Source organism: Anarrhichthys ocellatus, unplaced genomic scaffold (genome assembly GCF_004355925.1).
Source record: "Anarrhichthys ocellatus isolate YVR2014 unplaced genomic scaffold, GSC_Weel_1.0 scaffold4, whole genome shotgun sequence".
Taxonomy (NCBI): Eukaryota; Metazoa; Chordata; class Actinopteri; order Perciformes; family Anarhichadidae; genus Anarrhichthys; species Anarrhichthys ocellatus.
The window spans coordinates 8976523-8991823 of NW_022280034.1; the positions used below are offsets into that span (position 1 = coordinate 8976523).

The 15301-nt window shown below is 42.8% G+C and overlaps 1 protein-coding gene across 2 annotated transcripts in view; it reads right to left on the minus strand.

Annotated features, from left to right (window-relative positions):
- Window positions 1-14833, minus strand: part of LOC116381554 (G protein-activated inward rectifier potassium channel 1-like) — a 39423-nt gene extending 24590 nt beyond the window's left edge. Inside the window, exons 1-3 of one of the 2 annotated variants that reach the window (XM_031843802.1) lie at window positions 13753-14833; window positions 3427-3643; window positions 821-3058 (exon numbers count right to left, since the gene is read on the minus strand). In XM_031843802.1, coding sequence (XP_031699662.1) covers window positions 2388-3058; window positions 3427-3643; window positions 13753-14421 — 1557 coding nt within the window. In that variant the 5' untranslated portion in view covers window positions 14422-14833 and the 3' untranslated portion in view covers window positions 821-2387. Of the gene's footprint in view, window positions 1-820; window positions 3059-3426; window positions 3644-13752 lie in introns of those variants that run through there. The other variant, XM_031843803.1, reaches the window with a different exon arrangement.
- Between the last annotated feature and the right edge of the window lie 468 nt (window positions 14834-15301).

The following is a 15301-nucleotide window of genomic DNA, read 5'->3' on the forward strand; positions in this document are numbered from 1 at the left end:
CTCGTTGGTTTGGTTGGATGGCATCCATTTCAGAACATACATCATGGCCTGATTGAGATGAGAAAATGCATGTTTTTTTTCTATTCTACAAATGTAATGACATTCATTCCACCAAAGAAGTACAACTGAAGTGAAAATTAGACTAACCCATTTCTCAAACACAATTTAATGACATCAATAGTTAAATCCATCATTATACAGTATTATGTCTGTGTGAAGAATGGTCTGTGAGTTATTCTTTCCCCCCTCATTTATCTGAATTAATTCTGAGCCTGACAGAGGTCATTTCGCACTGTCAACGAGTTAGAAAAGAAATTCAGTTCTACACTATTCTTTGCAGTTTGACTAATTAGCTCTGGAAGTCCTCTGATGTCTAAAATCACCCTCCTCTTCTAGAGCACTTTTTATCTCGACAGCCACAATCAAGACGAAATTAACCACTGACCCCAAACCAGTGCTACTGACCAGGCTGGTGAACAGCATGTCGTCTGTCAGCAACATGGAAAACTAAAATGATTAACTGAAGCTGCAGTCAGAGAAAGGCTATAAGGGCTTTGATTTCAAGTGAACTTACCAGCCACGGTTTGAATACCACCAAAGGATTTTGTCTGGAGTTTCCTTTCTGAACTCTTGCCCTCTTGAGATTTGCTTCAAAATAGACTTGCAATCATATTTAATGCTTTGGTAATGAATTAATGTTGGTTTAACCATCGCAGCAGGTGACACACAAGCTACTGAAATACCAAAGGGTGTTGAACTGAAATGCTGAAAAATATGAGCATTTCTATTTGGAAAAAGAATATATTCTCAGACACACATCTGATTTCAAATAATTTATTATTCAGCACTTTATATTAGCAATAATACATGTGTCCCCTGATGTCAACCCTCCATTCCCAAATATTCATCATTACATTTTTAATAAATCAGTTCTCGAGTTCAAAATTGATCTGTGATTACATTGTGTCACCCTATTATGGGCCAATGCAAACACTGCACCCAGAGGTAAAAATAGTTAAAATTGTACAGTAGTAAACATACAAATTAAATGAGCATTTAAATAAAAAAATAATTAATACAATTGATAGATAAAGAATGATTTTTTTTAACACAATTCAGGTTGATTGACCGTTAGCTAAGCCCAGTCTGCCCTAGTTACTTTTCGCATGGCACATAAGCAGTTTACAACGATAACGGTGGCACTCAACATTTTTAGTATTATTTCTTACAGAGGTAAACAAGGAATTAAGCTAACGTTAGCTCCACGAGTTGGCTTCAAACTCCAGCTGATTTTTCTAGCTGCCTCTTTTTTAAATGATGTAAAAGGGGTGATAAATATACACTTGATGGCTACATTTATGATGTTGGGCTAAAACACTGAGGCTAAAGCTAACAGGTCCGCGTCACCAGTTGAGTAAGACACTCAGCTACACTCTGATAGCTTCCAAAATCGTCTTCCACACATTGTGAAAATACTACACAGTGGATGTGCTGGTTGTTAGGGGTACTTTTTTATAATATGGCCCGTAACCCCACAAACTACTCTAGGTAGTCAGTTATTATAATGCCCCTTGGCCTTGGAGGTAATGATGATAGTACTGTAGGTAGTGAGCTTGTTAGCCAGACAACTTTTGCAGCTTACTTTAGAGCATATAAACACACCGTTTCATCCGTTCCTCACACTTTAGATGCAGAGGGATCTCTCCTATGGAGAAGATCCTCTGAGCGAATTTGGCCACCATTCACATAAAGGTGAAAAAGCTTTCAACCCCTCCCTTTTTGTTTTTTGCATCGCTGGTCAGTCCTGCATCGCCAGGAAGCCCACAACACCTTGTGAATCGATTAGCTATTGTCCCATAGAAAATGATTGAGGACAAACTTTGCATCACACTGCTTTCAGTGGGTCTTAAGTCTTACTGAAGCCCCACATACGCTGCTTGAGGCATGTGGAGAAATCCTACGCTTGACCGACCTGCCAGACCTTACAGTTGCTAAGCTATGATAGGACGAGGGGTTAAGCGAATGGTCAATTCAGGTCAGTCTTAATTATGACTGCCACTTTGGTGCTTGATCACATGTAAAAAAAAAAGTGGAGTTGTTTGAGATAATAGAGTCTTGATGAAACTATAAACACAAGTGAAAGAAACAAGCACAAGGGCAGAAGTCTTAGATGTCAGTGGGGGGCACAGATGGTGATCTATCAAAAATGACTCACAGTATGAGCGGATGGATGGCTTATTGGCGTTGTCCTTCTATTTGTGGCAATAGACAACTTAGTAGAGAGCCCGTAAGTAAATGTAAAATACTGGCCAAAATCTGCAGAAAATAAATAAAACGTATATCCCAGTAGTCTTTATTTCAAAAGTCTTAAAGGTAGTCTGCAGAAGTCAGCGGTTAGCATTCATTCTGCGCAGTTTGGCGGGCAGGTTGTCCTCTGGCCGACTCCCTACCAAGGGGATCTGAACCGGGGTTTGGGTTGGTGCAGCGATGGTGCTAATGGCTGCTGGCAGTCTGTGTTTCTCCAGCTTATCCTCCTGGGCATCTCCATCCAAGCACAGCAGCTGGACCTGCTCATCCAGCTGTCTTTGCCTCACAACGGGGATGGAGCTTGACCTCAGCCTCTGAATACTAAGCGGAAGGTCTCCTGTGCTGGAGGCCTTCCCCCCAGGCAAGGCTGGCCCTGTCTTCAATCTCCTACAGAGGAGCTCCTCCTTGGTGGAGCTCATGCGCTGAAGTTTGCTGGGTAACCTGAAGGCCTGGTCCTCTGCGTGGTCTGCATAGTCGGCTGACAGTAGTCTTTCCCTGCGGCCTCCGCGGCCACCGTTACCCAACTGAGGGGAAGATGGGGTGGCGACAGAGAAGGAGTTGGGCGACGTCAACGAGGACTTCTCCTCCTGTTCTTTGACGCTGTAGGGAGGCGTGTTGACCTCAAAGGTGTTGTGGAACTGGGAGTAGTCGACTCTGAAGAAGCCCTCCTCCAGTGACATGACGGGGAGGAAACGATGGCCCCACAAAACCTCATCTTCAGTGTAAGATGTCCTCGCCTGGCATGTCATACCTATGATGGAGAGAAGAGACGAATGTGCAGAGGAATATTTTAAAAACAGACAAGAAAAAGGATGAAACACTAACATTCTGAAGAAGAAGAAAAAAAGAAACGGACAGACAGCCAGGAACAGAAATGACAAGTGGAGAATTGCTTTAGGGAAAAGACAGAAAGAGATATGAAAAAATAAATATGACAGAGAGAGAAGAGCTTGTGCTATTGAATAATTACAGATTATGAAATGAAGTATTTTATTATATATTACCGAGAAATGCTGTATGCCACAGGCTGAGTGACAATGAAATAAATGATTTGGGAAAAGGACGTTTATTCAAAGTTTTTAGGAAGAAATATATTGAAAAATAATAATTTGCTCGAACCAGTGGTTTCCACGATGCCCTCTAGAATGACAACAATCTCAAACTGCTCGTTCATTAGTGAGCGCTGCGACAGATCAAAGAACGGGCTCTTGGTGTTGATCTCATGGCAGATGGTTAGAGGCGACACCAAGAAGAGCTGGTCCGCCCCCGTCCCAAAGCCCACGTCCAGCTCACACTGGTCCAGGGGCAGGAACTCGCCCTCTGGGGTCTGCCGAGACTGGAAACACAAATGATCAAGTCATGTATAACATTTACATTTTTATTAATGAGGGTCATTTAGGATCATTCTTCAATTCCTCCTCCACAACGGAGTCAGAGCACAGGGTTATGGAAGAGAAAAGTGTACAATAATAATTTTATTAGCAACTAAATAACATGTTTTCTTTAAACAAACGGCAAAACAACACTGTTCATCATAGCCGGAAGCTGTAAAAACTATCATTATCGTCAGATTTCCATCTATCTAAAGGTCCTTGAACACATCGTGTGTGACGAACGCTTACGTCAGAAAAAGCAACCGAAACTAAGTTTAATATTGTGATATTTCATCAACAACTCAATCAAAGAAATTCAACTTGCGTTTTTTTCTTTTTTATGATCCATGGCATTGTAACTGTGTTATGAGATTATTGAGTTCTCTCCACTTCTAGGCATAGTTGTGCTGTTTACATAGAGGTGCAGGATTTATATATTGCGGTGAAAATCAAAGCCATGGAGAGAAATATGTGACAGGAGCAAAAATACGCCCACGAAACTGCTTGGGGTTCCGAGGGTTAAAGGACAGGCAGGTGTTGTGGCTTTTTATAGCTTTTCTTCTCTGCATTTTCATATTATTTCCCCAGGCGTCTGTTTTGAAAAACATCTGCCTCTCTGTCTTTTGGAGTTTCATTTTTATTTAACTTCAGTAGACATGCCCTGTCTGCATATTCAGGGAGCACCCATCACAGATACAGCATGATGGGGGACACTTTCCCTCACCAAGCCAGGGATCTGTGGGCACAGAAGTCTTCCTGTGAAATGTCACACCCTTCTTTCCTCAACATCACTGTGAATACAAATTGACATTTTGTTTGCCATCTGTGGATCGAGTGGCTCTACACTCAATGGGTTAGGGAGGCTACTCTGCATACAAGTTATCATGAGGCGGCAGGAGAACTATTTTATTTCAGCCGTAAGAGAAAATGACTTAGTTTCGGTTATAATGTGCATTTTTTTAAAGCTCGTGTTGATAGTGGAATTCAAAGGGGTTGGAGCAGGGGTTTTATATTTTTGGCCCTCTGAGTGAAACAAACATATTTTCCTTTTGTAAATCATTCACCCTTTACGTATCAACTGCAGTAAGAGGCTTGCAATTGACAGGAAAAGAGGTTTTATGAGCTTTTCGGTAAGTTCAAGGCTTCTCCCTAATTCCATGTTTTAATTTAACAGCTAAAAGAGTACTTTATTTGATTGAGCTTAGTTTCCCAAGAGCGAGCACTAGTGTCTTCTCCATAATCGAATGACACTTGCCTTAGAGGCTAGGCTACCACAGAGGGTTTTAAAGTGCTCTAATGTACTGGCATTGAGAGTAAAAGATTAGTGTCTCAAAGTATAAATGTTACCAATGCTGTTGGAGACCATGTTTTTTACACCCTTATTTACAGCTTTACCCAGCAAGTCTATCAGTAAGTGCACTGAGAAGAACATCAGGGTCCTAAGAACATCTGTTCGTGTTGTTGCCTCTCCTGGGTGTGTGTTGTTCTGGTATCTATCGTGCCACAAATATGTCAGATAAAAATCCATCCACGTCTCTGCCAGATTTTTTTGTTGACTAACCCGAGTCTCAGGGGCAAATTAATATTCCATTCAGTAAAATGTCAGCATAGATTTTTGGGGAAATTCAGCCGACCCTTCCCATTTTACAAAACATGCAGGTCAGGCAAACAGGCACTAAAGCTGTTCAGAGGTGTGCATTTAGGGACCATCATTTTGCAGCAGCATCCCTCTAAAGCTCCGAGGCATGAGACACAAACATAACCCTCTTCCTCCCTCCTCCACTTGTTTGGATGATGGAAGCAATCCTGATCAACTACCATTACTTCTAGTTCGGAGGCTTTTTCTGCCTGCTTTTGCGCTCTTAAATTAACTCACTCTTCACTTTAACTCCAATCCCGAGATCCTATTTCATGTGGAGCTATCTCTAATCACAGAGGAAAATTGCCCTCTCAAAGCTATTTCATGGGACTCTTATCACAGCTTCAGGTATATTCCCATCATGGTACCACCTGCAACAAATACATCCACACATTAACTGTCCTGGCTGGCCATGTGGCCTCGTAGACTGCACGCCATCATCCTCAGGGTCAGAAGAACCCTGAAGCCACATGATACAACCTTTTTTTTGCAAAACAAAAATACATGCCTTGAACAGACTGACACAAAAAACACAATGACATTTTGGGAACTACCCTTATTTGCTTTCTTACCAAGAGTTGGGTGGATTTTGTCATCTGACTTAAGAAAATAAGCTTATTTCCCAAAAATGTCAACTGTTCCTTTAAATGCACATTTAAATCTGTATTTTTTCAGCAGAGTTTTGTTTTTTATTATATGAAATATCTTTATTATGAATGGATTTGCAAATTGATGTTCCTTTAGGTCGTTAGATTTCCCTTTGATACTATCACATAATTTAGCTTTGTGTGCAGTTAATTAACCAGCTTCCTGGCCCATCCCCCTTGCAGCATCTCTTAGACAGGCAAAACAGGAAATTTTAATAAAAGTGCAATATTTTTGTAGTTGATTTTTCCATATTGCCGTTCGCTTTGGGTATAAGCTTCCTCCGTCTCCTATAAGTGGGAGGAATGCATGAACTCGTTTTTAAAAGCCTGTTGTGTCAATTTATTTATTTCACCCAATCATTTAAGTTAAAAATGTAAATTGTCATTGAGATAATGCAGGCAGGTGTCCCATTTGTCAGCAATGCTAGTACAAGTTAATGAGATTGGAAACCAATTTCTGTGGAAGTCATTTTTAAGCCAACTCTAGTCATGACAGTGAAGCTGCTATTTTTCACATACCGTTTCCGGCTCCATTGCAACCAAATTATACCTCTGCCAAGGAAAGAGAAACCTGCTCGACACTGAATGGTTTAAACATGGTGAAAGCTCGGGGTGTTCTCTTACTGCCGCTAAACAGTCAGTGCCACAAGGGGGGAATTAATGGCCTTTGGAAGATGTCCTGATATAGAGGGAGTGCTTCATTTACCAAGCCACCTGAGATTCAGGTTGAGTATAAGCAGGCCCTCTCCCTGGTGACTCACTTCCTCCTCAGTGACAGCATGTGTGTCCAGGTGTGTGTGTGAGAGCGATGTAAAGAAACACACAAACAGTGATGTTGAAAGTTAGAAAGAATTGTCTGCGTGCGCACATTGGTCTTTGTGTGTCTTTAATGCAGCTGTGTTTTTCTGTGTGCATATGTCCATGTGTGTCCAGCTGGAACTTTTAAGCTGGACATCAAACGTAACGCTCACATCCGAGCTGCCATTCCCAATCTCTCGACAGCACCATTAAAGCTAATGTCTTTCTCTTCTCCTCTCTTTGTGTCTGTCCTTCGGAGTAAAACAGCGGCAGAAGAGGCGAGTCATGCTCACATGTCTGCCTGCCTGTCTAGCTAAACGCCTGCATCCATGGCTGTCTATCCGCTACAACTATAGCCCTTATCACTTATCTCCCGCTGTGGACCAAACTAATGAGACGAGCATCTGTTGACATTGACGAGCACAACCCATCTGTCCCTCTCTCGCCGTCTGTCTTTTTTGTTTTTTCACTTTTAGCATTTTTTATTTTCCGATTAGAACAAGTATATGTTTCTTCCATCCACTGCTGGCATACCACATGCAAACATGATCCTTTATATTACAATCATATTCTGCACAGTGCCACAGGGGTCAGTGCACCACTGCATTCTATTGATGTATTAATAAAAGCTGCATTGTTATTAATTCATATTTAAGGACAGTTATCTTTTTAAGTTGGTACGCATTATGGATGTAGAGAAATGCACGGTCCTTCCGAGGGATAATGTTTCTAAAAAATGTGTTGTGTAAGTCACAAATTGAAGTATAAGCTCTACCAACTCAGTGACTTTTGTCAAACTGCAATAAAAATAGCATCTCATTTAACTGGGTTCTGGCTCAATTTTGAATCCATTCAACAACTATGGAACTATGTTTTTTGTTTGCTCAGATTTGCTCCTCTGGCTGGACTCTTCTCCATATTCACCGATGTTTTTAAACTTGTCCATGATGCAGAACTGATGCTTTCTCAGAAATGAAGTTGAAATAATTAAAACTAACATAACCCTGTGCGGCTGTTGCATCATCCGGGAGAGTCTTGCGTTTCCATTATAAGTAACAGAGGATATTGTATGAAGATTTGAAACAAATTCATGTAGGGAAAAATGGGATCCCAACAAAATCTACACCATGGGGCACCCACTTCCTCACCAAAATACCATCCTGAAGAAGGTAGCCCCTGGAAACATGTTTCACCTCACCAACTGACAGCACTGATCCAAACAACTCCTCCAAGGCTGGATCTGCTCTCTGTTCATTCTGCAGATCACTATGAGACAGACAAAGGAAAATCAGGTAAACACGGCAAATTTTTCTCCACGTCCCCATCTACCTCCTTTGATTTGGCACGACTCATCGATCGAGTAACTGCACATGGAGGGAAACCTTCGGGAAAGTTTACAACACTCTCAGGCTGTTCTGAGGCTGAAGGAACGGGAGTAACTATCGGAGGAGGAGGCACATCTGCCCACACACACACACACACACACACACACGACTGCCAGCCAGGTCGTTGCCCAAAATGATGTCAATCCCTTCCACTGGTAACGCTGGTCTCACCCCAATAGGAACTCTGCCCTACACCAAGCCACAGTCTAGATTCAGCATATGCACCGGGACAGGCAACACCCTCAACCCCATTCCTCGCATCAGGATTTTATCCCCTGTATCGGTCTCATCTGAAAATGACAAAATGGAGTCTCGAACATAGGAGTTGAAAGCACCCGTATCCCTCAAAATCTTAACTGGCACCTTAATGTCACTACCAGTCTGTGTTACAAACCCTTCTGAGACAAAAGGCCGATAGGACTCATCTAGGCCTCCAACCACGCCAGATTCTGCATGCCCACCTTGCCACACTCCCACAGGACCAGGAACGCTTACACCCAGTGCAACAGGTTTTAGCCGCCCACCTCCAGCCTGCTGCCTCCTATCCCTAAGTATTGGACAGTCCCGTTTCCAGTGGCCTGCCTCACGGCAGTAATTGCACGTATCCTCTCCCATTACAGGCGCTCCACCTGGAAAATCCCCCAAGCGACCAGATGACTTAACCCCTCCATCATTCTGCAACCCAGGTTCCCACACAGGCTCACCGAGCCGGCTTTTATGAATGAGCACATACTCAGCCAATCCCGCAGCCTGGTTGGCAGTTGTAACCTTACGCTCCGTAAGATATGTGGCAACACGACTGGGCAGAGAGTTCTTAAACTGTTCCAAGACGACCAGATTACACAAACTTCCAAAATCATTAGCATCAGAAGACATACACCAACGATTGAAATTATTTGTCAGCTCCCTCGCAAACTCCATACGAGACTGGTTGAACCTTTTTTCCAACATCCTAAAACGCTGGCGATATGCTTCAGGGACCAACTCGTATGCCTTCAGTACAGCATCCTTGACTGATTTATAAGTTAGATCATCATCTAAAGCTGCATATGCCTCCTGGGCTTTTCCTGACAACACACACTGCAACAGCAAGGTTTGCTCAGAGTCTGACCAATTTCTTGCCTGTGCAACCCACTCAAACAGTGTAAAAAACACATCCGGATCCTTCTCGTTAAACTTAGGCAAGAGATGCAAATTACTGACAATATCACGAGAACGCGATGAACCATTTCCCGCGTGAAAAACATCTCCAGAAAGCTTACCATCTCTGACTAATGCTATCTTTTCCTGTTCTATTTTGTACCGGAACCGCTCAATTTCCATTTGTTTATCCACTTCTACTCTTTGTTTCTCCAATTCCACTCTGTTTCTCCTTCTCATGAGAAAACTGCAACAAAAGCAATTATTTTTGCTGCTCAAAGGTAAAGTTCCCTGATGGAACTGAAAGTGCCGGTGCTGCTATTGACTGACTCAGTCCCTCTTGTTTAGCAACCAGCACCCGTCTTTCAACCAACTGCTTTTTAACCATAGCCTTTACATTTTCCTTAAGTCGTTTATCACCAACACCACTTAAATCAATATCATACTCTTCCACAATCTTAAAGAGCTGATCTCTACTGCAACGATCCAGAAACTCCTCACCTGGAGCATCAACAAAGTCCTGTACCCCTGCCATACTATACCAGGACAAAGGCCACCACAAAACCAGACTGTTCTAGGTCAACTAGTGCCATAAAAGAGACAATGATATGTCACCCAACTAATGTGGTAGTCCCTCTACCAAACTGCCTATACCAAACTAATCTACCTCACTGAACCCTAGTGTTCATGTAGATTAGCGGGAGGCTTTTTAAACACTTAAACCAGTAGCCCGGTTAAGCCCCCAGCAAGCTGGTTACTCACCTGACAGCTCTGGATGTGTCCCCGAGACAACTGCTCTGACCGCACACCACACAAAAAAACAAACAAAAAAACCAAAAAAAACAAACCAACGCCGCCACACAGACCACGTTGCTTCATCTATCCAGGGACACTCCACAAAAGTCAACGAACACACTAGAAGACCATGTACTCACTGCTGCCAAAAAAAATGCATCTCCCAAACACAGAACCAAATATCATCCTCAAACCAATCAATTTGGATGGACGAGCCCCCACTTGTCACAAACCGGGCCGAACGGCCATGACAAAAAAGGGAGATGCATTCAATGAACAGTTGATTAATTATTTATTAAGTTTAAAGTAATATAAAAGACAAACATAAACTAACAGTGACATGTGAAGTCAGTCATTTCAGCAGTGTAAGTGAGTGGGTGCGTGTAAAGTGTATATGCAGTGTTGTATAGTGTAAAAACAAACCATAACCATAACCATAACCAAAACCAAAACCAAAGCCAAAGCCAAAGCCAAAGTGGGTGTCTCAGGAAGGAGCAAGAGCCAACTGAACATCCAGAGGGTTTTTGTACGGAGTGCTCTGGCACACAGGGCCAGTGTTGCAAATGGCCTCAGGTGCTTCCACTCTGCCTGACGACCCTCTGCCACACCCACCTCCACCCCTGCAAGGAAGGCAGCCAAACGAACAGGCAGAGAGGGTCGTCACACGTCATATATACGAAAACATAGCCACCAAAACTAGAGGGCAATAGCAGCACCATATGCTGATAAATTGAGTAGGCAGTGTGCAGGATGTTTTGGTTCTTACAAAATATTTCATAAAAACTTGGCAATATCAAGGCTGACACTGATGTTGACAGCAAATGGAAACATACTGCAATGTGAGTCTTTAGAAAACCGTCTTTTATCACCGTTTCCTCGATCATTATGAAAAAGAGGGAACAAAATAAAGTCGAAAAGAGTTAGAACGCTGCACCAAAATATGCTTCACCTTGATGTTCTTACTGTATGTGAGTTGCTTATCACATACACCCCATCTATTATAAGCAGGTTTTCTGAAAGGTTTGCTGTTTTAACAAACGTTAAGAACTTATAGACGCACTCCTGCATAGTAATTATGTCGCAATTTAAATAACAAGAGTGCTGAATCAAGAACGTGACCAACTTTATCCAGGTATCCAGATCCCATAAGAATTTACAACCCGTGCCTATCCCGGAAAATAGATTGCAGTCGCCATGTCAGAGTGCGTTTACACAGCTCCATCATTAGGATTTACTGCTGCATGTCTCATTTCTCCAGTCAGCTCTGTCGGCAACCCCTCTGACAGTGACCTTGAGCAGTGCATTACCTGAACACAAGTCATGGCATTGTTCCTACGGTGTGTCTAGAGCTACGGGGGCGATGTGTAGTCAATTCACTCTGACACCACAATGCTGTAGCTTTATGAGCTCTAATACATCACTGTGTCTTTTGACTTAAAAACTTTAAAAGGCTTAAAAAGACACATTAGCATACAGCATCTATTCAGCAGCAATGTGTCCTTCTTAACAACACATTTAGTCTAGAATCCAAAGAAATAGGGGTTTGATCTTTTACTAAGGTAGCATATATTTAAAAGTCCCACTGTCCATGAAACATATGAAACTGCAGTGTGAAAAAGTGAGCTTAGAAAGCACAATTTGACTGTCTGCTGTTGTCCTCGGGGCAGGATTGATGGCACATGAACGTCCTGGATGTCTGACCTTCCACCAACACATGAATAACTGCTGAAAGGTGATTTAATTACAGATCATCACCTATTGGTAGAAATCCCAGATCAGGATCATGACATAAATCGAACTGATCTTTGAAGGAGAGCCAAGGCCTGAAAAGGAGATGGGTGGGAACACTTCAAACAAGAAACGTTCCCCTTTCCAGTAATTACATTATTCTCAGGCAGGTTCATTTACTTCTTAAAAAAGACCTTGGAGGTAAATTGAGTGAGGTGCAGTGTAGCCAAAGTACTGGTTATGTATCTACTCTTCAGCCGTGCTGCAGCAGCTTGTTCAGCTTTTCATGTTGTGATTCAGACAGACTCACACTACAAGTTTTCCCCTTTTCCACTTCAAATAAAGACCATAACCTAAACTATAATTCTTCTTTAATAACAAATCTGTCCTTGCTCCATGTGCTAAAAAGAGTTATACTGAAGCGATATCTGAAATATTGGCTCACAGACAATTTTGACCAAGGTCAAACATGACAGCATTTTCCGTGGGTAAATACTCTGCTTTCGTTCTGTTTTAAATCACCAGTTGAAAGCATCATAGACGACTATTACAGAATATTAATCTCTCTCTATGGAACTATTGGTCTCTGTAGACGGAGAAAAGTTGATGATATAGCATTTGTGCCTCTGTGATGCTGTGTTGATTAATTGCAATTAACACACAATATTTTCTTTACCTTTCTAGACTTTTAATTAAAAAGTAAATTATAATGAAATCAAATAAAACTTGTTGTGGAAAAAGCTGGAACATAAGCAATAATGAGTCGTTGAGTCGTGGCTTTTAATGTGACTCGAATCAGATGATAAATGACTGGAGAGAACCTATTTTAAATGATATCATCATGCCTGGATGAACAACACCAAGCATTAAGTACAGCCACATTAATACTAACATACTGGGAGCTTTCTGGTGATTCTCCCTCCAGGTCCAGAAAGTAAACTGTCACTTGAGATCATCTCCCTACTCAGCAGAGACGACAAAAGCACCGCTAACTCTCCCTGTCACAACAAAGCACCGCTGTCCTGTAGATCTCCTCTAAATGTGGACTGGAGAAAAGTAGATTCCATGTACAAGACATTCCTGCTATAGTGGGAGAATGTGTTGCTGGCACATAAAAAAAACACATCTGTCAAAGAAATCTGCTTCTGATTAAATGAATAGACGTGGTAGATAATAAGTGTTGTCCAGCAACAACACACAAAACAACCAGGTGTAATTCGACAGTGCAGTTTCAGTCTCTGTTAGTTGTGAAGTTGACACAAAATGTTATCCTCTTATCATATAGCAGCAGCTGCCTCAGCTCCTTTCATCCTGAGGATTCCTTCAGCTCTGAAACCAACAGACATTTCATCCAAAGGTAAATCACTGTCTGCTCTCTGTGCTTCACATTAGTGGCTTTATGTCTTTAGGCAAGACTGACCCGAGGAAAAAGGCTTTCCCGCTCAGTAAAGGAATCGGTTCAATTAATCTTTTAGTCAATAAGCGTAGTTTCCCACATACTGTCCCCTGGGGGCCAGTTCATCTCATCTGTGTACAGTTGGAGGGGGACTACCAGGCAACACACTCAGCAGAAAGACATCACTGTGTCCAGGACAAATGCAGCTACTGAAGTAGTTGCTACAGGGGGCAGATGTAAATGGTAACTCATTAAAATAGCCCACATCTTATGTTGGAGCCTCATGTAAATCCAAAAGCCCCTGCAAATCACAGAGACCCTCAGGGAATGCAATCAACTCTGGAGATGAATGGAAATTCAATGCATGACTTGAAGAGCACTCATAAGACACAATGAGCAATTTCCAAACAAATTAAGTGACTGTCAATTGGTCTCAGCCTCGATCGTGGCATATATTTCAAGAGTCAAACGCTCACTGCGGCCAAAGCGCGCCTACTTGTATAGTGATTTTGGATATAATGCGCACCCTGACTGCGTAACGTACCTTGATGAGTTTGCACCTGATCTGCGCAGACACCATGTGGCTGTTCCGCAGGTTCCCCACTCGGAACATGAGGCACAACTTCCCGTCCCGCTGCGAAATGACCGCGTCCTGGCTGAACATCAGCGTCTCCGCGCGCTTCTTCGGCTGCGACATCTTGATGAACATGCAGCCGATGAGAAAGGCGTCCACGATGGACCCCATTAGCGACTGAAAGAGGAAGAGGATGATACCCTCCGGGCACTTCTCCGTGATGTACCGGTAGCCGTAGCCGATGGTCGCCTCCGTCTCGATGAAAAACAGGAACGCGGAGGGAAAGTTGTACACGTTGGCGACGCACGGGGTGTAGGACGCGTCGTGGCCGCCGTGGCTCAGGTCGCCGCGGATGTAAGCGATGACCCACCACATTGAAGCCATGACCAGCCACGCAACTGTGTACGTGAGGATGAAAATGAGCATGTTCCAGCGCCACTTGAGATCCACCAGCGTGGTGAAGAGATCGGAGATGTATCTGCTGGTCTCCCCGCCAAGGTTACCGTGCTGGACATTGCAGCGGCCGTTCTTCTCTACAAACCGCTGCCTCTTTTTCTTCGCCGGTGCGGAAAAAGTCATGTCCCGGTTGGTGTTTACCACCTGGTAGTCCTCGCCAAATTTCCTCCGTAAGACTGACATAGTGCCAATCACCTTGTGACGGGCAATCAATACTTATGAAGAATCAGGCTCTTTTGCGCAAGTTTGGTACCCCCTGCCCAAAACCATGCAGCAACATTCAGAGCGCGACTGGCATCCTGTAGGTGGAGATGCGCTTCTCTCCTGTAAATTAATCGTAAATGAGCAGAGATTATGCGCAATGCATGATTCAGACTCAGTCCTTTACGCAAAGGAGTCTGCTGCAAGTGGCAACTTTTTTGTTCAGGTCTCATCCATGGAGGGAAAAAAACACCTTCAACATTACATATCAAACAAAAGCTGCATTCAGACAGCTCGATTCAATAGTTATGTCCTTGGTAGATCCAGGTGCTGCTTCAATAGACCTGCGAATGTGAATAGCAGGCTACAGTGCGCACTTCTGCTTGAGGGAAGCGCTCCGGCTGGAGGGACTTCAAATTGAAGACTGTTGACGAATTGAAGCAAGAGTGGCTAATTCCTCTTTCACGGGGGGGGGGGGGTTAATTTATTTTTTAGCCCGTTCCCCATAAGGTAGAATCATGAGAGCGAGTAAACAATGTCACCGCAGAATCCATCCTTTTAGTCTTTCTTTTTTTTCTTTGTCTGTTTTCTAATTATCTCAATCTTGAGGAAAACACAGTACTATAAAATGCGTTAGTCTAAGCACAGATATTTGGTTCCCCCTAGTGTTACTGCAGGGGAAGTAAACCTGAGGAAATAATTGACGATATGAACAACATTGTACACTGAATACTCAATAGGAAGTCACTATGAAATAATGTATCCACATACTTGTTTATTGGTATATTATAAGGGTGGTCCAGGAAATGGAATAGTAAATAGCCTTGTTTCACACCAAGTCCCTATTTGAATATTATCAAAT